Source organism: Dama dama, chromosome 22, assembly GCF_033118175.1.
Source record: "Dama dama isolate Ldn47 chromosome 22, ASM3311817v1, whole genome shotgun sequence".
NCBI classification, from domain to species: Eukaryota; Metazoa; Chordata; class Mammalia; order Artiodactyla; family Cervidae; genus Dama; species Dama dama.
In genome coordinates, this window is record NC_083702.1 from 16,375,152 (window position 1) to 16,399,355 (window position 24,204).

The 24,204-nt window shown below is 55.5% G+C and overlaps 2 protein-coding genes across 2 annotated transcripts; both read left to right on the forward strand.

The window, feature by feature from the left end:
- Positions 1-4,341: 4,341 nt before the first annotated feature.
- PTMS (parathymosin) lies at positions 4,342-9,754 on the forward strand. The gene is made up of 6 exons (XM_061123935.1): positions 4,342-4,392; positions 4,683-5,366; positions 8,505-8,576; positions 8,756-8,834; positions 8,963-9,024; positions 9,200-9,754. The coding sequence occupies exons 1-6, from the start codon at positions 4,342-4,344 to the stop codon at positions 9,248-9,250; spliced, it is 999 nt and encodes a 332-aa protein (XP_060979918.1). The 3' UTR covers positions 9,251-9,754.
- A 1,448-nt stretch (positions 9,755-11,202) lies between these two features.
- LAG3 (lymphocyte activating 3) lies at positions 11,203-17,848 on the forward strand. The gene is made up of 8 exons (XM_061124813.1): positions 11,203-11,625; positions 11,926-12,073; positions 12,424-12,683; positions 13,325-13,588; positions 14,000-14,275; positions 16,678-16,920; positions 17,223-17,350; positions 17,626-17,848. The coding sequence occupies exons 1-8, from the start codon at positions 11,565-11,567 to the stop codon at positions 17,782-17,784; spliced, it is 1,539 nt and encodes a 512-aa protein (XP_060980796.1). The 5' UTR covers positions 11,203-11,564; the 3' UTR covers positions 17,785-17,848.
- Positions 17,849-24,204: the final 6,356 nt, after the last annotated feature.

The window sequence follows — 24,204 nt, forward strand, 5'->3', positions numbered from 1 at the left end:
TTTTTCACTCTCCTCTTTCACTTTCATCAAGAGGCTTTTTAGTTCCTCTTCACTCTCTGCCATAAGGGTGGTGTTATCTGCATATCTGAGGTTATTGATATTTCTCCTGGCAATCTTGATTCCAGCTTGTGCTTCCTCCAGCCCAGTGTTTCTCATGATGTACTCTGCATATAAGTTAAATAAGCAGGGTGACAATATACAGCCTTGACGTACTCCTTTTCCTATTTGGAACCAGTCTGTTGTTCCATGTCCAGTTCTACTGTTGCTTCCTGACCTGCATATAGGTTTCTCAAGAGGCAGGTCAGGTGGTCTGGCATTCCCATCTCTTTCAGAATTTTCCAGTTTATTGTGATCCACACAGTCAAAGGTTTTGGCATAGTCAATAAAGCAGAAATAGATGTTTTTCTGGAACTCTCTTGCTTTTTCATTGATCCAGCGGATGTTGGCAATTTGATCTCTGGTTCCTCTGCCTTTTCTAAAACCAGCCTGAACATCGGGAAGTTCACGGTTCACGTGTTGCTGAAGCCTGGCTTGGAGAATTTTGGGCATTACTTTACTAGCGTGTGAGATGAGCCAGGCAAGTCCAAAACCAACGATTTTTGATAGAAAGAAAGTTCAAGAGGAAGTAGGAACGCCATAGAAATTTTGACTGTGATGCTGATATCGTAAAAAACAGACTGACCACCAGGACACCAGTAGTTGCTGAGAAGACCCCAAGTCAGAGAGAGGCCGACCCATACTCTGATGCATGCCCTGTGCTTCCACAGCTGCTCAAGGAAGGAAAGCTGAGAGCGCTCTGAGGCAGAATCGAAGATGTGCTGTCAGGGTTGGGAAGTCAAGGATGTACTAAGCTCTTGCTCCTGGGTGCCTAGCCTTGTGCCAGACACCAATCTCAGGAGAAGGAGACATCAGTAAGGGTTGGGGAGTGAGGAAGGCAGTTTGGAGTTGGGAACAAGGGGTCTAGAATCCACAGAGATCAGGGAGGTACCCCAGAAAACGAGCACCCCTGGACACGGGACGGGGTGCTGTCTGGTGCAAGACAGTGCTGGATACCTGTCCTTTTTAAGGTTTGTACTTTGAATAGCCTCTCCCATCTCTTCCTGGAGGGCAGGGAGGGACCGTATCTTTTCCATTCAGCTTTGTGTCTCCACCACACAGCACAGGGGCTCCTCACCAAGAGGAAGCAAGCGAGTGCAAAAGTGAAAGTCACTCAGTCGTGTCTCACTCTTTGTGACCCCATGGACTACACGGTCCAAGGAATTCTCCAGACCAGAATACTGGAGTAGGTAGCCATTTCCTTCTCCAGGGGATCTTCCCAACCCAGGGATCGAACCCAGGTCTCCCACACTGCAGGCAGATTCTTTACCAACTGAGGCACTAGGGAAGCCCCATCACCAAGAGGGAGCTCAATAAAAGTTTGCTGAAATTCAAGAATCCAAGCTTGCTCTAAATGCCAAAAGCACCTAGAAAACTCAGCACTGTTGTAGTTCACACAGATGCGAGTAGAATATAATGAGGGAGACAACTTGACGGGGCATGTTCCTGACAAACGTGGCTTCATGTTGTCATGAAGATGATTTCTTGGGACTTCCCTTGTGGTCCAGCAGTTAAGAATCTGCCTTCCAATGCAGGTTCAATCCCTAGTGGGGGAAGTAACATCTGACATCCTGCAACTACTGAGCCTGGAGAAGCTCAACAAAGATCCAGCACAGCACAGAAAAGAAAGGAAGAAAAAGGAAAGATGATTTCTTCAGAAACACTCCTGCAGGTAACATATTCAAAGCAAACTTGACCAAAGTTAGGCTGGTTGAAATCTCTAGCAGTCTGTCTCCTCTTGACTCTGACTCTCCACTGTCTTGGGTTTTGAAAAAAAAAGAGAGGTTTTTGTTTTTTTTTTTTAAGCAAAGGAAAAATGAGGAATAGCAAATGAGGTCATTGGGAGTGGAGTGAGATGAAGAGCATACTGAGGAGTGGAGGGGTCCAGCTTTTAGTTTTCTATCCGCCCACCCTTGAATGATAGCTAACTAGGCCTTCCTTAGCACTTAAACTAACAGATAAATAGGCAAGCTAGGAAAACAACAACAACAACAAACACCAGGAAGTTGGAGAGGGGGAAGAATTCACTTAAGAATGAGATGGAAATAGTTGGAGTTGAACATCTTCATAGTGGTGAGGGAATTGCTAGGATGTCCGAAGTCAGAGTTTCCAGGGGGCTTGGGCCTCCCCTTTTCTCACTTGGCCTCCCTTTTTCCACCTCCAGAAAATGTGTAAGAAGCAGAACTTCCCCCCATTCAACTAGTGGAAAATTCTCTGTTGAGCCGTGGAGTAAAAGACCTCTAGAAGCAGGTGAGGCTCCACAAGGCCTCAGAAATGGTGCTCTGGAAAGGAGCAGACAGACAGGCTGGCATCAGTTAACTCTCGTGGCCTCGGAGGCCCAGAGACCAAGCCCAAGGAATAGGAGGTGCGCTTTCAGAACCCCACTCATTCCAAATTCATCCTGACTGTCCTGTCTAGCTCTCATCTCCTGAAGCCAAGACTTCGGGAGGCTGATCTGCTGTCCAACCAGCGAGCGAGGGCTAAGGGGTGCTTCTCCCAAGCAGGAAGGGACTTAGATCCAGGCCTTCTGCTTTCTAGATCTTTTTCCTTTGGTCCCTGCGGACCCTAGTGTCCAAACTCTTAGATTCTCAAGGCTCTCCCTTGGGCCTTGGGGCAGGATTCCCATTCTCTGCCTCTCCATCTCCCTGGAATTTTCCACTGCAGCTGCCTCCGCTCCCAGACACCCCTCCCTGGGCAAAATTCCCGGCTCCCTCCGCCTCCCCTTCCCTAATCACACCTCGATCCCACCCCCCGGCCCTCAGGCCCAGCCCACAGTCCAACCCACAGTCCACACTAACCCCGGTGGTCCCAGTTAGAGAAATGGGAGGCCAGACCCTTATAGAAGGGTGAGAGGGAGGGTCCCAGGCTCCTTCCGGGGCAGGGAGAAAGGACAGTGGAGGGGCTGGCCCCCTGTGGGGCTGGAGTGGGGGGAGTGGCCCTCCTCAAATCCCCATATAAGGCAGGGCAAGCAGTGAGGCTCCTGGATTGGCTGATTCAAATGAGCATTCCACCTGGCAACAGGGTTTCTATTGGCTCTCAGGAAAAATAGGAGGAAGGTGGATGGAGGTTGTTGGTGGCGGTGATTGGAGGGGGGGAGGGGAGTGGAGGTGACCGGAGTGGGGGGCGGTTACCAGGGCAACAGGGTAAGAGCCCAGCAGGGTGTCCGAGACAGCAGGCGGGGCTGCGAGGTGGAGAAGGGGGGAAGAGGAAAGGAGGGTGGGAGGGAGAGGAAAGAGACTGACGGGGAGGGAGCCAGACTGGGAGACTGGGGGGGGGGGGGGGGGGGAGGGAAGGAGGGGGGAGAGGGAGGCAAATGAAGCCAAAGAGAACAGAGATGGAGAGGGTCAGAGATCGCTAAAGACATCAGCGAGTGTGTCAGAGAAACAGAGAGCGAGAGATGGAAAGATCTGAGCAAGATGGACAGAGTTCGGCAAGGAAAAACCTGGGTGGGGCTCCAAGATTTTTGAGGAGTCAGAGACTGAGAAACTGATAGAAGAGTCAGGAAGAGAAATTGGGAGGTATGGACACCAAAGGACCAAAAGAATGGGTATTTATGGACTCAAAGACTAAATGGTCCCGAGGAGTCGGTTATGTCTTTTTTTTATTAAGAAAAATGAAAATGATGACTGAGGGACAAATGCAGGAGTTCACATACACTGAAGATATCTTGGTCCAAACCCTAGCCTTCCATTCCATCCATCTTGCCCACGACCTTTGCTACACATCCCAGCTGCTGTCCCCTCCTGAAACTCCAAGCTTCTCAAAATGACCCAAAGAGACTGAGACTGAGGGCAAGGAGCTGAAGGTGCGTGGAACAGTTGTGGGCTGGAAACCCCTGCAGAGGAGGCAGTTATTAATATAACCCAGAAAGGTTGGGGAAGATGGCAGCAGAAGAAAGAGACATCAAGAGAGGGAAAATGTGGGAAATAAGGACGTGAAGAGGAATTGAGGAAGATGAGCTAAAGATGCAGGGCCAGTGACACACTCAGATAAGACAAGAACAGTGTTGTCTGGAGAGAGAGGGAAGGCAGAGACGGGAGGTTGAAGAGGGCAACTGAGGAGTGGAGAAAGAGGCGACAGAAGAGAGATGTGAGACAGAAATGAATGAGAAGGGATGAGGAGAGATGGAAGGACCAGGCAGAGAAAACTGAGGTGGGATGGGCAAATACGAAAGGTCGAAGATGAAAGAGGAGAGAGGAGATTGGAAGGCCTCTGACTTCCCGCAGATCCTAGACAAGAGCAGGAATGGAGGAACCCAGCCAGGGTCACAAATGTCAGCCTCGGGCAGGACGGAGGGTGGGCTGCCTTTTCTCTCCCACCCCCTCTCAAGGCCACCCAGAGAACGAAGATGCTGGAGGAGAGGGGAAATCCAGCGAGAAGTGGAAGTAGCTCCCGCCCTCTTCCTCCTCTTTCAGCTTTTGGTTTCTCAAATACCTGCCTGGCCTTTCCATCTGCTTTCCCCCCACCCCATCCCTTAGCAAAATCTCAGGGTTTTTTTTTTGGGGGGGGGGGTGGTCGGCAGGATCCAGGCCATCCCTCCAGTCCGCCCCCAAAAGCCAGACTCGACGTTCGCAAGCAGTAGGTAGGGATTCGGGGAGGTCCCTCCCCGCAGGAACCCCACCCCTTCCCACCTCCGCGCCCCACTCCCTTCTCCGCGACCACAGTCTCTCCATTTCCCCCTCCTGGTCTGGTGCTCCCTCCCGCCTCGCGCGCGCTCCCTCCCCTCGCTTTCATCCTCCTATCCCCACCTCTCCAACCTCCGCTTTCATCCCCCTCCCCTCTCCTCTCCTCCCAGCTCCCGCCTGCCCCACCCCTGGGAAGCCCCTCCCGTCGGGCAGCGCCGCTTTATAAGCGGGTTCCCGGCCCGGGGGCGGCCGCGGCTGGTCGGCGGCAGCTCTGCGGGTGCGGGGGCGGCGAGCCGAGGACCGAGCGACCGCGGCCGGAGCGCGCCGGCCACCGCCCGCACCGCCCTTCCGCCCGCCCTCCGGACGGCCGCAGCCCTGCGGGTCTCCGCTCGAGACCCACCCCCGCCCCACCCCGCGCGCCTCTGCCGTCTCTTCCTGAGCCCCAGCTTGCCGAGCGGCCGCCGCTGCCGCTGTCGCCGCCGCCGCCGCCACCGCGCCAGGTTCCGGCCGCGGCCAGCCTCTGCCGTCCAGGGCCCTTCCGTCCAGGCCCCGGGACCCCGACTCCCCGCCAGCCCCGGCCCCGGCCCCGGCCCCGGCACCATGTCGGAGAAGAGCGTGGAGGCAGCGGCCGAGTTAAGCGCCAAGGTACGGGCGGGGTCGGCTGCGGCCCGGCACCCGCGCGCTCCCCGGGCTCCGCGCGCTCGTGCGCCCCTGGCCGCCCCCGACGGCCTCACACTGCTGCCCGGGCGCGGGGTCCCCGCGGACCCCACTCCGCCCTCCCCCCGCGCCCCAGCCTGGCGCTGCCTGCCCCGCTCCGCGCGGCTCGCGCCAGCGCCCTCTAGCTTCCCGAGCGCCGCGCGCCCGGCTCCCGGCCCGGCCGCTCCGGCCCCGCGCGGTCCCCACCCCTCTCCGGCCCCGGCTCGCGCGCTTCCACCCCGGCCTGTGCCCGTCGGAGCTCTGTGCGTCTCTTCTACCCTGTCCCCTCCCCCGCGTCCCTCTCCGGTTCCCTGTCCCCCGTCTCCCCTTCCAGTCTGACCTCACCTTCCTCTGCTAAGCGGTTTGAGAGCCTCTGGTGTAAACAGGGCTCTCCCGGGAGGCTGCTCCTCGAGGCCCCTCCCCTCGAGGCCCGACCGTCTCTCGCTCCTCTGCTCAGATAGCTACTGCCTCTATTTTTTCCTTCCATCTGTATCAATTCCTTCCTCCACTGGCCTGCAGCTTTCCTAGTCCCCCATAACCGTCCTCCAGCATCTCCCCCCACACTTAAAGAATCTTGAATTCCTAAATACCAGAAGAGGGCTGGCACTAGCCTTCGAAAAAGCCGGGGCTGCTTAGCACTGCATGGCATGGCATCGCGCCGCCCCTGCTCTCGTCAGCTCCCTTCCCCGGCCCCATCCCTTCGCCCTTGCCTCTCTTCCAGGCTTCCTCTAATTTCCCTAGGGAACCCGCTGAGTGTCGCTCGGGGAAATTAATTCGGCCAGGGTTTGGGGGCTGGGAGCCCGACCTTGGGCGGGGGTGGCTGCTGAGGAGGTCGCAGAGGTCTCCCGGAGGCCAGGGAAGTGAAAGGGGGAACCAATGGGATTGGAGGCAGTGGGAGAGAGGGGCTCCGTGTGAGCGCTGACAAGGTGTGCCAAGCGGCCCTCCGGTGGCATGTGACTTCACTGAGTAGGTGTCTTTGTGTGTCTGAAATCCAGCGAGTGTGTGGGACTGCCCGTGTCAGTTACATGTGTGCCTGCAGAGACGTAGCTGTTCTGGGGCCCTGTTGCCGCTTTGTGAGTGCCGAGTGGCTCCACTGTGCCCTTGTGCTGCCTCGAGAGTGTGTGCCAGAATGCCCAAACACCGGGCCATGTGTCTCCGGATCGCGTGGGCGCCCCTCTGTGCCGTGCGTGTGAATCAGTGTCAGCCTGTGTCAGTGTGTGTGCCTGTGCTGAGTAAATGAGGCCAGAGAGCTGCTTAGCACAAGACCTAGGTCACATACCCCCCCTGGAGAAGGGATCATAAAAGGACAGTGACCAGAAGGACAAGCCAGGACCAGACAGGGCAGGAGAGGGCCCGGCCCCTTGGACTTTGGCCTCTGGTAGACTCCCTCCCTCCCTGGCACTCACTGACTCTCCCCCACTGCATCAGCCCCATGAGAAACTTGGGCCAGAGCTACGCAGATCTGGTGCTGGGACCCCCAGAGAGAAGCCAAGGCTCCCCAGGCCAAGGCTGTAGGGGGAAGCCCACCAGGTCAGAGAAGTGCCATAGTGACCATCTGGCCGAGAAATGAGGACAGCACAGTGGCATGGAGAAACGTAGTTGGAGTGAGAGGAGCTAGTGTTTTGCGTGCCCCATAAAGGGAGAAGGGAATTGAGCATCCCACCTGGCCAACCACCCCCACACCAAACCTCTGTCCTACCCCCAACCCTGCTCCAGAAAGGACACACCCTCCCAGGGTGATCCACTCACCCAGAAAACTTCCATCCCCATGGAATCGGATATACAGAGTTGCACACCAATACCAGATCCCATCTGATCATCCAGAGCACCACAGTGCCTGCCAAGGGGTGGGGTGGAGAGAGGACTGGAATCTCAATGGGAAGAGCCCGTGTGGTGACCCCAGAGAGTCGGGACTCTTGTGAGCACCTCTCTCAGCTACATCACATCAAGACAAGACATCAAAGGTGTGCCTGCTGGGGTCTTGAGGAGGAGAGAGGGACCAGTGTGTGGAGGGAGGGGACTCTGGGCAGGTACCTATTCTCACTGGCTTTCCCATCCCACCCACACAGACCTTATGTCTCTTCCTGTACCACGTCCCATAGACTTCCCCTTCCAACGTTTCCCTTACCCTACTCCCCCTACATCCCCCCGAAATGGTCACTCCTGCCCTTCTACACACCAGTGCACACACCACACCAGGGTACACACTGTGCCCATGCGCACACTCCAGGTGGTCGGGAGGAGGAAGCCCCCTGGGCCAGGAGTGGGCAGAGGTGAGAGGGGGCACCGGGAGTTGTCCCCGGGGGGCTCTCCCTATTCCTGTAGTGTTGGGCCAGGTAGGGGCCTGAAGATGAGGAGGGCACACAGACGGAGAGGAACAAAGGCTTTCGAAGCTGAGGGGGAAGCAGGAAGGGATGCCCAGGAGAGAGTCCTCCGGAAAAGGCCCCAGAGGTAGACAAAAGGCAGAGCCAGGCCTGCAGTGGGAGGGGGCAGGCGAAGGAGGGACCTCAAGAGGGGGTGGGGCGTCAGGGCTGCGAGCAGATGGAGGGGGATTTGCTTTGCTGAGCTGAACTCTTCAGCCCTTCAGCCGGTGAGGCTGGGCAGAGCTTGGTGGGGGTGATGAGCGATTACCTTGACTGCCTTTCCCCTGGCTTCATCACTCTTCCTCCTCCCTTGGGGAAGTGGCCTGGTCTCAGCCCCTTTGCGGCAGCGGCGACCCTGGGACCTCTGCTGCGTCTGGGCTGCCCTGGCCACCTTCTCCATTTTCCACCCCTCTAAACTTACTGGGGCTTCCCTGGTGGCTCGACGGTAAATAATCTAACTGCAATGTGGGAGACCTGGGTTCAACCCCTGAGTCGGGAAGCTCCCTGGGAGAAGGGAATGGCAACCCAACTCCTGTATTCTTGCCTGGAGAATCCCATGGACAGAGGAGCCTGGCGGGCAACAGTCCATGGGGTCGCGAAGAGTCTGACCGGACTGAGCAACTTAACCCACAAGCTCACTGCAGAGGGAGAAGCGCACCTGGAGGGAATTAAGGGCAGCAGATCATGTGTGGTCAGAGGAAGGTGACCTCTTTCTCTCTTGTAGGACCTGAAGGAGAAGAAAGAGAAGGTGGAGGAGAAGGCAGGCCGGAAAGAGCGAAAGAAAGAAGTGGTGGAGGTGCGCAGGGGTCACCTGCCCACTGGGCCCCCAGCCAGGTTCCCCCGGGGCCCGCCTTTCCGTGACCCCGCCCGCCAAGTCGCCCCGCCCCCGGCCCCGCCCAGGCCCCTTGCCATTGGCGGGGACGGTGGGTGGAGGCACTGGGCTAGCCTGACACCTCCCTCTCCCGATCACCGCAGGAGGAGGAGAACGGCGCGGAGGAGGAGGAAGAAGAAACTGCCGAGGACGGCGAGGAGGAGGATGAAGGGGACGAGGAAGGTGGGGAGGGGCGGGGAACCGTCAGGGTGGGTTTGAAGAACTAAAAGCAGGGCTGAGGGCCGCCGCCACAGGGGGTCTCTGCTGGAGCTTCCAGCCCTTCCCCCAATGACCCATTTCTGGCTCCTCAGATGAGGAAGAAGAAGAAGATGAGGACGAAGGGCCCGCGCTGAAGAGAGCTGCTGAAGAGGAGGTTTGGGCTGGGTTGTGGGCTTGAGGGGCTGTCAGGGATGCAGCAGGGCCGGGAGCCCTTGGATTTGGACCGAGATGCCGGTGGTGCAGGGGTGCAGGGCGGGGTGGGCTGGAGCAGGATAGGGGGCGGTCCCTCTCCTAGTTGACAGCTACCCCAGCTCTTTCCCTCTCCACAGGATGAAGCGGATCCCAAGCGGCAGAAGACAGAAAATGGGGCGTCGGCATGAGCCCCCTGCCAGTGGGCTGGGGGTGGTGGGAGGCCCCTTGGGGCCCGGAGGTGGGGGTGGGGAGCGCCGCGTGCAACCACTCTTCACCTGGCTCCCTGCTCTGGACCCCGCGCCAGAGTTGCCGCCCTTTCTCCCCCCAGCCTTCTCATGCCGCACCTCCATCCTCACTGCCATCTTCCACCTCCTTACCTGCTCCATCTGAGCTCCCCAGCTGGTCCCCAATCACCCCCTCCCTCTCCCTCCTGTCTTCCCGCCCTTCCCACAGCCAGCCCCTCCCTCTTTCAATAGCCTCTCCTTCCTAACCTCTGCATCCCAGCCTCACGTCATCCTGCCCTGCCCATCCCTACCCTGCCTGATCCCTGAGTCTTCTCCCTCAGATCCCTTTCTCAGACAGCGCCAGGACGGGGTGGGGCCAGGGTTGGGGCCGAGCCCCACAGCTGCCCCCCCTCCCCTCCCCCTTTTTTGTATAATTTAATAAAGAAACGGTCGCGCTTCTGTTTTTAACCTGTCTCCTGCTTTCCCGGGACAGAGAGAGGAGGGTGGCCCCAGGGCACATTCTGTCTGGACCCTTCCCCTCTGAAAAAGCAGCAGTACCTTCCTTCCACCCCCTTGAGAAGATAACTGCTGCACTCCGGGGTGGACAGGGGGCGCTGTGGCTCTGAGAGCTGACTGCTGTCCTCTTTTTGAGTTCCTGGTGATGCTCCTCCCAGCCATACACACACCTCCTGTGCTCCGAGGCCACACCAGGCTAGACACTGCTGAGCCCAGTGGAAAGCTACCAAGCCCTACTGTGCTGAGCCAGGCACAGAAGTAGCCTCAGAAACAGGAAGACCCGCCCCTGAAGTGGGAGAGGGCAGGCGGCGTAAATCTTGGCCTCCTTGAACATAGAATTGGCTGGCACCGAGGAAGTGAGCTACCTCCTGGTCAAGCCAGAAGAACTCCAGGGCCTCTTGTGGTCCCAGGCCTGCTTGAGTTTTGGCACCTTAGCCTGGGCGGGGTATGGAGCATGAGTTCCCCTCTGGCCTTCTCAGGCTTCCTTTCCTAGTTCTGCATCAGTTTTTCCTGGGTTTGAGCTGCAGGATTTCTGCATTTTTTTCCTTATCACCCTCTTAGTTCAGAAGCTCTGGATTGGGAGAGCCTGCTGATTACACAGAGGTCTAATCACAGGAGTGTGTGATTCATTGACACCATTCACCCCAAAAGATGAGAAGACTGGGAATTTCATTAGCGGTCCAGTGGTTAAGACTACAGGCTTCCACTGCTGGGGGTGAGGGTTTGATCCCTAGTCAGGGAACTAAGATCCCGCATGCTGCATGGCCAAAAAATAACCAAAAAATAAAGATGGAAAGACACATATAAGTCACCTGGCATCAGGACTACACACATACAACTTTTGTGTTCACACTCCCTGACCTTGGCAAATTGTTTAATCTCTGATCCTGCCTCAGTTTACACATCTGTACAATGGGGGATTAGTACTGTACAAAGTGCCCTGCACTGCAATGCCCAGCACATAATGAAAACACAATACAGTGTAGCTATTCTATCCCCTGTGCTTAGGGTGCCCTTCAGACCTAACATCTTTAAGAGTTCAATAAAGCTAGGGGTCATTTGATGGGTGGGGAGGCAGGTGGACAGGGTAATGAAGTTCTGGGACATTAAGGGATGAGCACCAAGGGAAGGGCTTGCCAAGAAAGTATGAACCTGGGGCCTGGGGAAGCAATTCAAAAATGAGCAAGTGGGTACTTCGAGGCAGAAGTTCCCCGGGGAAAGAGAACAGTCAAGGGTGGGGGAGGGGGAGGGGGCGGTGGGGACACCCAGGACTGAGGAAATAAACAAGGGGAGCGCCACCACAAGGGTGGAGGGTAACGCTGCTGGGAATCAGCCCCCTCAGACTTTCCACTGCGAAGCGAAACCGTGAGCCCTGGGGTGTTGGGGGGGGCAACGGGGAGGGGAAGTGGGGAAGGTGGAGGGAAGGCAGAAGGACAGGGGCCAGGGCCCTGGGAGCACTAGAACAGCCTCCAGCTCAAGACAGCCACCGTGCCTCCACTCTGCCCGCACCCTGCCCTTTCCTGGGGACCTCCACCCCTCCCCTGACCCCTGCCTCAGGCTACCTGATCTGGCTGGCTTTCCTCTAGACTCCAGCTTCTGGTCACTGGTTCCTCCTTCTCTCTCTCCAAGCCTCCATCCCTCTTTTTTCTAGATTCTCTTCCTCTGACTCCCTCCTTGCAGAACCTCTCTTTCAAACTTTAGTCCTTCCCCACTTTCCGACCTCTTCCCTTTGGAGGGCTGTGTGGTCCAGGCCTCGGGGGAGATGCTGTGCGAAGCTTGGTTCCAGGTCTGGCTGTTTCTGCAACTCCTGTGGGCGGCTGCAGGTAAGATGGGGACAACTCTGGGAGGGTTGACCTCCAGACCCATAGCAAAAGTTCAGCAGGGAGCTCTCGGTGACCACACAGATGCCAAGGTCCTTAGATTGGGTGGATTCTCCTATGCCCTCCTCGGGGCCATTTTCAGCCCCCAAAGCCTCTCTTCATCTCCCCCTTGGCAGGGAAGGGGCAGAAACCCAAGGTCTCCCTTCTGCCCAGTTTCTCCCTCGGAAAACACTGAGGCTCCTTCTCTGCTTTGAAGTCTCTCGGCTTATGGCCCCTCCCCTTGGCCTCTCTTTTCCTCCCCAGTGGAGGCTCCAGAGCCCGGGGCAGAGGTCCCAGTGGTGTGGGCCCAGGAGGGGGCTCCTGCCCAGCTCCCCTGCAGCCCCACAATCCCCCTCCAGGATCTCAGCCTTCCGCGAACAAGACAAGTCACTTGGCAGCATGTACCAGAGAGGTATGCACCCCAAACTGCGATGACAGGGACCCCCAGATCCAGCGGTAATGGCTTCTAGATTTAGGTTCTAAAGCCCAAGCCAGCTCTGTAAATACAGAGGCGCCCCCTCCATTCCTGCCCCTCCCCCCATCCTCCGCAGACTGCTACCCTCACACCTGTATCCCCAGGCACGGTTGCTTCTCCGGTAGTGGATGGTGCTGGCCTAATCTGAACGAGGGGACAGGACGGTTAGCAGTTCAGAAATCTTCCCTTTGGGTGGGCTCCCTCATCCTCAAGGTGTGGTTGGACTGCCTCTTCCCCGGGGCTTCTTTCCCTCGGATTTCTCAGTCCCATCTTTCTCTCCCGTCCAGTGGCTCCGCGGCGCCCACCCCCCGGGGTCCCGGGCCCCGCCGCTACACAGTGCTGAGGCTGGCCCCCGGAGGCCTGCGCATTGGCAGGCCGCCCCTGCAGCCCCGCGTGCGGCTGGAAGAAATGGGCCTCCAGCGCGGGGACTTCTCGCTGTGGTTGCGCCCGGCCCGACGCGCCGACGCCGGCGAGTACCACGCCGCCGTGCGCTTCGGGAACCGCGCCCTTGCCTGCAGCCTTCGTCTGCGCGTGGGCCAGGCGGCGGGTAGGTGGGGGCGGGACGCGGGGAGCGAGGCTGGAAGGAGGGCGCCCAGTATCCCGCCGCCCAGGAGGCAGGAAGGGCAGGGCAGAGGCTGCTTGTACTTCTAAGGATGCGCCCCAAGCCCTGCCGGAGAGCTTCCAGCCCAGGAGCGGAAGGGGGTGGCGAGCCTGCCTGCAGGGTGGGAGGTGCCCCCAGACAAGCACGTGTGTGGTGGGGAGGGTTCGGTGAAGAGATCGTATCACCCCTTGAGCTTTCCTTCCCCCACCCACAGCTGGAGTGCCAGGGTGGAGGAGGGGAGGCACCCCTTGGAGGGGAGATGGAGGGGCTGGAGTGACTCAATTTAGATACCTGTAACTCAGAGAGTGGGCTTAAGGAGATCCTCAAGCAAGGGCTGAAGAAGGTGAGGGTAGCCCAAGCAAAGTGAATTGGAAGCAGGGGGCGGGGGAAGTAGGCACCGGACTCTTGGGCTTGCATTTGAAGCACCTCCAGGGGCCAGGCTCTGGGCTGGGTAGGTGGTCGGGAGGAGGGTTGGGAGGGAGAAGACAAGGAGATCTACAACCAGCTCCTTTTTCCGGGAGCTTCCAGCTTAGCTGACTTGTCCTGTCGGGCAAGCGGGATGATCAACCTTCTTTGTCTTTGTCCAGTGACGGCAAGCCCCCCAGGGCCTCTGTGGACCTCCAGTTGGGTCCTCTTGAACTGCTCCTTCAGCCGCCCTGACCTCCCAGCCTCCGTGCATTGGTTCCGGGGCCCAGGCAGAGTCCCTGTTCAGGAGTCCCCCGATCACCACTTAGTTGGAAACTTCCTCTTCCTGCCCCACGTCAGCTCCTTGGACTCTGGGACCTGGGGCTGCAGTCTCACCTACAGAGATGGCTTCAATGTCTCCATCACGTACAACCTGGCTGTTCTGGGTAACTCCTCCAGTCTGCCTTCACACTTGACCACAACCCCTTCCTGGCCCCTGACACCTTCTGCTGACTTCTGAGCCCCCAGATCAAGTCTCCGACAGCGGATGACACCTGTGATTACTCTGGGCCTCGCTGTCCCGCCCCTTTCTTTTTCCCTTTGCGGCCTTTCCTCGGCTTCTCCCCTTCGAGCTTTTCCCTTGGCCATCCAGCCTCCCTTGCCAGCCTTTGGTCTCCTGCTTGCCGGTCTGCATTTGGGTATTCTTGGCATCCTTTGTTCATTCACCTTGTTCTGCTCCTTAGCACCCTTCAAACTGGACCACTTCCTTCGTGTTTCTGCCCGCCTCCCCTGCAGACCTAGTGCTCCAGCCCATCTGTACTCCTCAGCTTTAACTCGGGGTTCCCTTTTCTCCGCAGACCTGGAGCCCCAAGTCCCTCTGACAGTGTACGCTGGAGCCGGTTCCAAGGTGGAGCTGCCCTGCCGCCTGCCTCTGGGTGTGGGGACCCAGTCTTCTCTCACCGCCACGTGGACCCCGCCCAGAGGAGGCCCCGACCTCCTGGTGGCTGGAGACCAGGGCAACTTTACCCTTCGACTAGAGGCTGTGGGTCAGGCCCAGGCCGGGACCTACACCTGCCGCGTCCACCTGCAGGGACGGCAGCTCAGTGCTACTGTTACTTTGGCAGTCATCACAGGTTAGCAGGTGGGACAAGACAGGAAGGGCAGGTTGGTGGGCAAAGACTGGGCAAGTCCACCTCATGATGCCAGGCCCCTGGGCACAATTGTGCGGGGTGCCCCCTTGACCTTTTCTTTTCTCACCCCCATATAATTAACAGAAACTGAAAATCTCCCCTGAGTCACTGGATGAATGTTCCATTCTTCTGTAAGGGACTCCCCAGCTCTGAATTGGGGGGAGGGTCAGAGAACTTAGAAGGAGAGGTCAAAAAGTTTGAATGATTCCAAAGAGGTGGAATATTTATTTTCAGAATCCTTGCCCACTTTGGAGCCAGGGATTGAGTTAAAGTTGCAGGAGGCAATCTAGACTGGGGGGAGTTGATAAATCAGTCCCTTAATCAGCAAATAGGGCTTTCCTGATAGCTCAGTTGGTAAAGAATCCACCTGCAATGCAGGAGACCCAGTTCGATTCCTGGGTCTGGAAGATCTGCTGGAGAAGGGATAGGCTACCCATTCCAGTATTCTTGGACTTCCCTGTGGCTTAGCTGGTAGAGTCTTCCTGCAATGCAGGAGACCTGGGTTTGATCCCTGGGTTGGAAAGATCCCCTGGAGAAGGGAAAAGCTACCCACTTCAGTATTCTGGCCTGGAGAATTCCATGGACTGCAAAGAGTCAGACACAGCTAAACGACTTTCATAGTCAGCAAATATTTACTGAACAAGGACTTTTCAAGACAGTGTAAAACAAACATAGGAGAAAACACCAAACTCAGAAAGTATGTGTTGATCGATCAGCAAACTATCACAGCTTGGCCGTGTCTGCAATGCTCATCTGTCGCCACTAAATAGTAGTACCACATAGGTGGCGCTAGTAGTAAGGAAGCCGCCTGCCACTGCAGGAGACTTAAGAGACGCAGGTTCGATCCCTGGGTCTGGAGGATCCCTTGGAGGAGGACATAGCAACCCACTCCAGTATTCTTGCCAGGAGAATTCCAGGGACAGAGCAGCCTGGTGGGCTGCCGACTATGGGGTCGCACAGAGTCGGAGACGACTGACGCAACTTAGCAGCAGCAGTCAGTATTCTTGCCTGGAGAATCCAATGGATAGAGGAGCTTGGTGGACTACAGTCCATAGGGTTGCAAAGAGTTGGACATGACTGAAGCAACTTAGCATGTATGTGTGCACATAGTAGGTGCTTAATAATGTATATTGGTTGAATGAATAAATGAATCTACTAATAAATAACCCATATCTCAAAGACCAGGGCTGAATTTCCACTTGTTTTCCACATATCTCTACCTAGACATGGTACCCACACCCAGCCTCACTCTGAACCCCATCTTTTCCTTATACCCAGTCCTCCTGCTAAGTCACTTCTGCATCAGTAACTCCAGTTGTGTTCTACTCATCCTGAAACCTGGCCTCCTTCTTCTGCATCAGTTGCCACAGTCTACCAGTTCTTTCTGTCCAGGGTTGTCTTCTTTTTTATTATTATGAATTTTAAAAATATCTACTCACGTCATTGTGGGGTGTGGGGTCTTCGCTGTGGCATGCTAGCTTCTCTCTTAGTTATAGCATCAGAGCTCAGTAGTTGTAGTGCAAAGGCTTAGTTGCCATGTGGGATCTTAGTTCCTTGACCAGGGATCGAACCTGTGTCCCCTGCATTGGAAGGACAATTCTTAACCACTGGACCACAGGGAGAAATACTGTTGTCTGTGTTTTACAGAGAAGGAAGTTTCTCAAAGTCACACAGCTGGGAAGAGCCAGGTTGGGGCTAAACTTGGGTATCTATGCCATCAAGTCTTCAGGGGCCTGTACACCACAGTCAGCTCAAGGTCCTTCATCAGTTGTCTCCTCTTACCCCCATCCCTCACCACATGGCTTCCAGGTGCTGTCTCTAGACCTAGGATTCGAACCCAGGTCTCCTGCATTGCAGGTGGATTCTTTCCCATCTGAGCCACCATGGATGTCCCATCTCTAGATCTCTAGATCTCTCTAGGTCTGCTCTCTAGACATTCAGAAATGGGAATAGGGTTCATTTAGGGGACACAGATGGAAGCTATAGCATGGAGGCAGAAAAAGTGTAAAGTCTTCTGGGGACCAACTCACATGGCTGATATTGGGGGTTCTGAGTCTTTGAATAAAAGTCATGAAAAAGAATCTGAAAAGGTACCTGTTTATGTGATCCCTCTGGGCCAGTTTGAGTTTGAACATTCCCCCGAGGCAGTAGGGAGCCTGGAAAGTTTGGGGGTAGCAGAGTGACCTGACCAGAGCTTTGTCTTGAGATTAATTTGGTCTTGACTCCAATCTCCTCCCCTCAAGTTCACCCAGTCAGAGCCCAGGTGAATCAAGACTTGGGCGGAATCTATGCTTTCAAGGAAGGGGGTCAGATCCCCCAAAGATCTCTTCCCTCTATTTTATCAGTCACTCCCAAGCCCTACGGATCATCTGGCAGCCTGAGAAAACCCTTCTGTGAGGTGACTCCGGCATCCGGACAAGAGCACTTTGTGTGGAGCCCCGTGGACGAGCGGTCTCAGAGGAGTTCCCCAGGCCCCTGGCTGCTGACACCGGACACCGGACGCCTCTCTCAGCCCTGGCAGTGCCGTCTGTACCAGGGGCAGAGGCTTCTTGGGACCGCGGTTTACCTCACCGAGCTGTCTCATCCAGGTCTGAGACCCCACAGCGCCACAGCCCCAGCTCCAGACCAGCCCCTTCCATTCCACTTCCAGACCGACCCCCACCCCCACTCTTCCCTTTCCAACCAGGGAGCTGACTACCAGCCCTTGTCAAGGCCCGACCCACTTCCACCACAAATTAGCTGAGTGACCCTGGACACGTCCCTTAAACTCTCTGGGTTTCATTGTCTGTAAATTATGGGAGTGTGGCTAGACGTTCCTCCAGCCGAGACCCCGTGTGTGTATGTGTGTGTGTGTGTGTGTGTGTGTTCCAATCCTGTCCTCTCTCCGTAGGTGCCCAGCGCTCCGAGAGAGCCCTGGGGGCGGGGAGAACAGGTCACCTCCCTCTCCTCATCCTTGGTCTTCTCTTCCTGCTTCTGTTGGTGACTGGAGCCTTTAGCTTTCACCTTTGGAGAAGACGGGTGAGCCGGGAACCCCCCTCTCCAGTCCTCAGCATGCTGTCTGGTACCCCTTCCTCAGGAAGATGAGCAAAGCAGACCCTGAACTTGCCTCAGAGTCCCTCTTCATGAGGCTGTGCTCTCCAGGGATGCCTTGTGCCTGAAGGACCCAAGGAAGGCTCACGGCGGGGTGGGGAGTGGCTGAGAGGCCTGGGACCAGATGGGCAGGGCGGGGGCTGGGAAGAATAGCTTATTCCCTTTCCCTTCCTCCTCCTACCCTCCGTGTCTTCTTCCCGCAGTGGCGACCCAGAAGATTCTCTGCCTTAGAGCATGGGACTCACCCCTCTCAGGCTTCGAGCAAGACAGGGGAGCTGGAGCCAGAACCAGACCCGGAGGTAGAACCGGAACCGGAACCCGAGCCAGAGTCTCAGCCACAGCTGCAGCAGGAGCAACCCTGACCTGCAGCAGTCAGCCACCCGCATCTCCGCAGCTCAATCCAAATAAACTCCCCGTCAGCAGCAAGCTTGAGTGTGGCCCTTTCTTGCCTAGGGGATGTTCTGTCTCTGCCCAGCCTCTGGGCTGCCTTCTCACACCGGCCTTCTGACCTACTTTCCCCAGCCAGGCTCACATCTTCCCCTTTTCAGTTCCTGGTTTCTTGGAGATTCTCTCTTCCTGGTCTCTCTCTCTCTCTCTCTGTCTTGCTCTTTCTGTCTCCTGAGTAGTTCTTTTCCTGAACGTCCTCACTCCTCCAGCCTATTCCTCCGTCCTTCTGCTCATGTTGTGCTGGCTGTCCTGGTTTCCTTTATATTTTGCTCTTTTGGCCCCCCCATGCGCGCCTGACCCCCAGCACTGTCCTTGGCCCTCTGGCAGTGGCGCACACACACACACACACACACACACACACACACACACTCTTGGAGCAGCCCTGCCGGTCGAGTCCTCTCCGAGAGGGGGGTCCTTCAACCTTCCTGGGTGGCAGCCTCCACCCCACCCCCATGTTCCGCAGCCAAGGGCGACCGGTCTGGTCTCAGGCATGAGAACACACTGCCACCCAGCGGTCACTGTGTGTCACACAGCACCGGAGGTCACAGAGCCGGGGCAGATGAGCAGTGCAGGGACCTGGGACCAGGGGCCTCAGCAGCCGACAGGCTGGCTCTGTCTCTGTGGCGGCACTGTCCATGGCCTGCACATGCGCGTCATCCGGCAGCTGTCTCCTGCATTGTGTACCCTCAGGACACATCACCAGGGCCCCAGGGGAGTCCTGGGACCAAGTCCCCAAGTGGGGAAGAAAAGCAGACACTGGCTGCTGCTGAAGCTTCAGAGGTCAGGACACCTGGCTTCTGATCCTGGATGAGCTGATGTGACCAGAGCTAGTCTCTGAGTCTCAGTTTCTTCACCTCTTAAATGGGCTGATGACTCACCCAAAGGGGTTGTTGCAAACATCAGATGATCCAAGGGCCAAGCATCCACTTGTGAAGGAGGAGACCAGCAAGCCTGCCTGTCCGCCTCCCTCTGTCTGTCTGTCTGTCTAAGAGGGAAATGTTCCTCTGGGGCTTGAGAGACAGTGCTTTAGCAGAGCACACACACACACACACACACACACACACACCCAGAGGGACCCAACCTCCGCCTACAGTGTGGGCACCCAGGCTGGACTCAGGCTGAAGGGTCTGTCACCCTGGCTGAAGGAGGACCACAGGGCAAGTGGGCAGGAGCGGTTGTGCAGCGGTGCATGGACGTGGGTTGTTGCGAAGGGACAGCCTGCTGCTGTCCCCTGCCCCCACGCCCGGCCACTTCCCGACCTGCTGTGCCCTGCTCAGTGACACAGACACTGCTGCCCACGCAGCTGAAGACCTGCCCTGGGGAGGCACAATGGTCAGAGACTTGGGGACAGAACCGGGAGAGGGGCCTCTTCGTGGCTGCAGAGCCCTAGTGGGGAGGGGCATCGGTTTGAGGGCACCTGAGGTCCCCAGCCTGAGGATGGTGGTGATCCTTGTCGTGTCACAGGCAGAAGTGCACAAAAGAGGCTCTGGGCTTGCCAGGGATGGTGGCACCATAAGGAGAGGCCCGAAGTCTCTTTGAGCATCCTGTCAAGCACCATCCCCACCCCTTGCTGGGGGGCTGCCAGGAGACCCAAGACCCACTCTCTGGGCAGGTTTTAAAGGGGCAAGGGTTTCCTGGAAAGTTCTGTGGGTGGCATTTTCCTCTCTATGGGGTGACACCGTCTTGCCCTTTGGGCTTCTGAGAGGAGTCACTGCGGATTCACGGGCTCCATGCAGGGACTTCCCCGAGTTCCTGCACAAAGGGGACGGGGAGGGGACAAGAGGCCACCTGCTCCTCCACCCACTGAGGAAGAGAAGAGCAGAGGGAGGAAGGAAGAGCAGTCAGGGGGTGGGGGCAGGGGACAGCAGCTCTCCTTTGATTAATTCTCGCCCCCCACTGTCTCTGTGGGGTCTCTCCTAGGGAGTCTCACATTCCTCCTCCTGCCCCTCTGGCCCCCAGCCCCACTCCCCATCCAGCAAGATAAGCTTGGACACTTTTTGTGTTCTCTTAGGGCCTTCCAGGGAGCCAGGCAAATCCACCCTGTATTAGCAAGTTTATCTTCAAACCGGTGTTCCAGGCTGGAGGGAGGAGAAGGGGCGACAAGGAGGCAGGGAGCCCATGGGGGTGTGAGGGGAATCAGCTTAGGTCCTTGTTAAAAAGGAAGGGAGGGGAGTTCCCTGGTGACATAGTGGTTAGGATTCCAGGGTTTCACTGCCAGAGCCGGGGTTCAAGCCCTGGTAGGGGAACTGAGATCCCAGAAGCTGCATGACACAGCCAAAAAAATGAAGGAAGGGAGCGTATTCGTTGTCTATTGCCGTGTCACAAGGGTTTCAGAGGTAAAGAATCCGCCTGCAATGCAGGAGTCGCAGGAGATGCAGTTTCCATTCCTCGGTTGGGAAGATCCCCTGGAGGAGGGCATGGTAACCCACTCCAGTACTCTTGCCTGGAGAATCCCATGGACAGAGGAGCCTGGCGGGATACAGTCCATAGCATTGCAAAGAGCCGGACACAACTGAAGCAACTTAGCATGAACACCCTAGAGTCAGTGCTCTGCAATAAGAGAAGCTACTGCCGTGAGAAGCCTGTGCACTGCAATTAGACAGTAGCCCTGGCTCTCCGAAACTAGAGAAAAGCCATGCAGCAACGAAGACCCAGCACAGCCACAAATAAATTAAGAAAAAAATTTTTCAAATGGTCCACATGAAAAAAAAAAATCTTAAAAACAATAAGGAGGCAGGAATTGTAGGGGCTGTCTTGCACCCTGCCATGTTGGTGGGGAACAGTGCCTGAAGGAGAAATAGGCCAAGATGGGGAAGAGGCCTCTCTGAGTTCCCCACCCCCAATCCTGCAGGGACCTGACGGCCTCCTCCAGGTCTGCCATCCAGACTTCTGGAGGCCAAACGAGGTCCAGGGCTTGGCCAAGTCAAATGTGTCAGCCGAGAGGCCACCTGGTGCTCCTTCAGGTCTGCCAGAATGTCCCCCACCCTGACCTGGTCTTCTCATCTCCTCCGGACAGGACAGTCCCAGAAAGTTCTCTGCCCCATCTATCTCACCAGCCAGAGGTACTGGGGTTCAGATGTACACAAAGGAGGTGCCTTAGGTTTCCCTGCGAGGCCCCACCCCATGACAGGGCTCGGCCTTTGAAGGGAGGGAGGTTGGGGTGGGGGCTGGGCTCTGTCTGCTCCACTCTGCGGCTGACAGTTTCTTCAGGGCCTGCAGCTGCCAGCTGGCTGGGCCCAGGCTGGGCTCAGAAATGTGCCTGCTCATACCGCCTGTGGGGCTGTGGGGCGGGAGGCCTGGGAGCCACCCTCCCAGAGTTGCATAAAGTCGGGAGGAATGTGGCCTGGGCGGAGGTGGCTCAGCCTTGCCAGACTCTGCCTCCCCAGGAACAGCTTCGGTGGTGACCCCTCCCCACCTCTCCCCAGCGCCCAGCCCCCAGCCCTGCCCCACCGCCTTGCAGAGGTTGTGAGTGCAGCTGCAGGGTAACTGGTGAGGAGGTCACCGCAGGACTGCACCTGGGGCTTCCGACCCCGGGCTCCGAGAGCCGCCCTACCCCAGCACTCTGTCAGCAGCCTGGCCTCCATGTCTTGCTCCCCTATCCCGACTTGGCCTTCCCTACCACTTGGAGGGAGACAAAACACACGCAGTAAAAATAGCTTCATATCAGGAACTGTATCAGGAGATTTCTGGAAATCCCCATGCTCCATTCCAACAGTCATGTGAGGGGGCAGAGAGCTTAACTGTGGCTTCTTCTGTAGAGTGAGGATAGTCGCATTTGCTGAAAAGATCCAGCATGTGCTAACAAATGTGAAAGAGCTGTGAAAACGGAAAATCTCTCTCTAGGTGTGAGGGATCCTGGTGAGGTTGCCTCAGAAGCCCCAGATGACCTGATGACCTCACACCCCCTCCACTCCCTTGGCCTCATCCTGGCCTTTTTTCTTTCTTTCTTTTAAAATATTTATTTGTTTATTTATTTGGCTGTACTGGGTCTTTAGCTGTGGCACTTGGGATCTTCAACCATCATTGTGGCATCCAGGATCTTTAGTTTAGCATAAGGGGTCTAGTTCCCTGACCAGGGATCGAACCTGGGCACCTTGCACTGGGAGCAAGGAGTCTTAAGCCACTGGACAACCTTTCTTTTTTCAATTGAAGTATTGTTGATTTACAATACTATATGCATCTCAACAGCATTGTGATGCAATATTTTTATAGATTATACTTCATTTAAAGTTATTACAACCTACTGTATAGCTCAGGGCACACTACTAAGTACCCTGTGATGACCTAAATAGGAAGGAAATTCAAAAAAGAGGGAATATATGTATATGTATGCGTTCGATCCCTAATCAGGAAGATCCTCTGGAGGAGAGCATGGCAATCCACTCCAGCATTCTTTCCTGGAGAATCCCATGGCCAGAGGAGCCTGGTGGGCTACAATCCATGGGGTAGCATAGAGTCATACAGAGTCGGACACGACTAAAGTGACTTAGCATGCGTGCACGCATGTATAGATATAGCTGATTCACTTTACTGTACAGTAGAAACTAGCAACATTGTAAAGCAACTATACTCCAATAAAAAATAATTTAAAAAATAGTTATTACAAAATGTTGGCTATATTTCCCTATGCTGTATGATATGTTCTTGTTCCTTATTTATTTTATACATAGTAGTTTGTGCCTTTTAACCCCATATCCCTATCTTGGAGGTCTCCCCCTTTCTGCACTTTCTTACTGCAGAGGAGAGCCAGTAGGGTGAGGAGGGTACCATCCAGGGAGGTAAGTTCAAATCCATCAGCTGTGATTACTCGCTTTGTGACTGCTAGTTCCCTGGTGGCTCAGCAGTAAAGACACTACCTGCAATGCAGGAGACACTGGATACCTGGGTTTGATACTTGAGTCAGGAAGATCCCTTGGAGGAGGAAGTGGCAACCCATTCCAGTATTCTTGCCAGGAAAATCCCAAGGACAGAGGAGCCTGGCAGGCTATAGTCCATGGGGTCGGATATGACTGAGCGACTGGGCATGAGCAAGTCTCTTAATTTTTCAAGCCTCAGTTTCCTTATCTGTATGATCTGGAAAATAATACTTATGCCCGATCACTGATATAACAGTTAAATAAAATACACAACTACGGAAATGTTCTAAATGTTCAATACATTTAGAAAAAACTTGCTGTCTCTTCCCCTTTTCTTTTCCTGTTTGAAAACCCCAAGGACCAATGCCTCAAGAGCCAGGTTCTTTAGGCATCGCTTCCTGGGAATTCATCTTCACAGGCAGTCACGGGCCACAGACCAAGAGCTGGGTGGCATCACACAATCTGTCTGGTCCATCGGTTGCAAACTGGTGGGCCTTGAGCTCCATCCAGCCCTTAGAAGGCTTTGGGTGATTTATTCAGTGTTAGAACAAAACATAAAATTAGTTGCCAACATCAAAACGAGGAGATATTACATAAATGTCTGGTTTTCCACATTCTCTTGAAATTCTGGCAGAGGCTGGAGACTCTGGGATCACATTCCGGCAGAACCTCCACTGTCAGCTCAGCTGGAGCTGTGCGGTTAGTGTCTGCCCTCTTTAGCTGAGACAGGGCCTCTGCTTACCTTGGTCCTCACCCCTCTCTGCTGTTACTATCAGCCTGCTCTTCTCAGCTATAATGCCAGCAGGCTCCTACAGACCTTTAAGTCTGTGACCCTTATTTCAGCCCCTCTGCATTCATTCAGAAAGTATTCAACAGCCCAGGGCTGGGGGGAGGGGGAAGCAGAGAGTTAGGTTTAAGGGGGACAGTTTCAGTAGGGGGAGATAAGAAAGTTTTGGAGATGGATGCCAGTGATGGTTGTATAACAGCATGAAGGTATTTAATGCCCACAGAAGTGAACACGTAAAAATGGTTAAAATGGTAAATTTAATGGGATGTGTATTTACCCTCATAAATTTAATATTGATCAATATCAATAAAATTTAATATCTAAGGAAGTATTCAAAGGGCATTCCCTGGTGGTCCAGTGGCTAGGACTCCATGCAGGGGATATAGGTTTGATTCCTGGTCAGGGAACTAAGACTCCACATGATGTGTGGAGTGGCAAAAAAAGAGAAAAAAAAAAACCATGTATATGTATATATATATATATATATATATATATATATATTCGACAAGAATTAACAGTCTACCAGGCCCAAGACACTGTGCTGGGTGCTAAGACAGACAAGGTCCTCCTGCAGCCCCTGAGGTGAACTGAAATGAAGTGAAGTGAAAGTCGCTCAGTCGTGTATGACTCTTTGCAACCCCATGGACTGTAGCCCGCCAGGCTCCTCTGTCTGTGGAATTCTACAGGCAAGA

What these genes read in the sequence shown, in the direction of transcription:
- PTMS (XM_061123935.1), top strand. Translation starts at nt 4,342, where the DNA reads ATGGAGGAACCCAGCCAGGGTCACAAATGTCAGCCTCGGGCAGGACGG. An exon ending in AGCCTCGGGCAGGACGGAGG is followed by an intron (nt 4,393 to 4,682) that starts GTGGGCTGCCTT and finishes AGCAGTAGGTAG; the next exon opens with GGATTCGGGGAGGTCCCTCC. An exon ending in AGAGAGCTGCTGAAGAGGAG is followed by an intron (nt 9,025 to 9,199) that starts GTTTGGGCTGGG and finishes CCCTCTCCACAG; the next exon opens with GATGAAGCGGATCCCAAGCG.
- LAG3 (XM_061124813.1), top strand. Translation starts at nt 11,565, where the DNA reads ATGCTGTGCGAAGCTTGGTTCCAGGTCTGGCTGTTTCTGCAACTCCTG. An exon ending in ACTCCTGTGGGCGGCTGCAG is followed by an intron (nt 11,626 to 11,925) that starts GTAAGATGGGGA and finishes TTTCCTCCCCAG; the next exon opens with TGGAGGCTCCAGAGCCCGGG. An exon ending in GCGCGTGGGCCAGGCGGCGG is followed by an intron (nt 12,684 to 13,324) that starts GTAGGTGGGGGC and finishes GTCTTTGTCCAG; the next exon opens with TGACGGCAAGCCCCCCAGGG.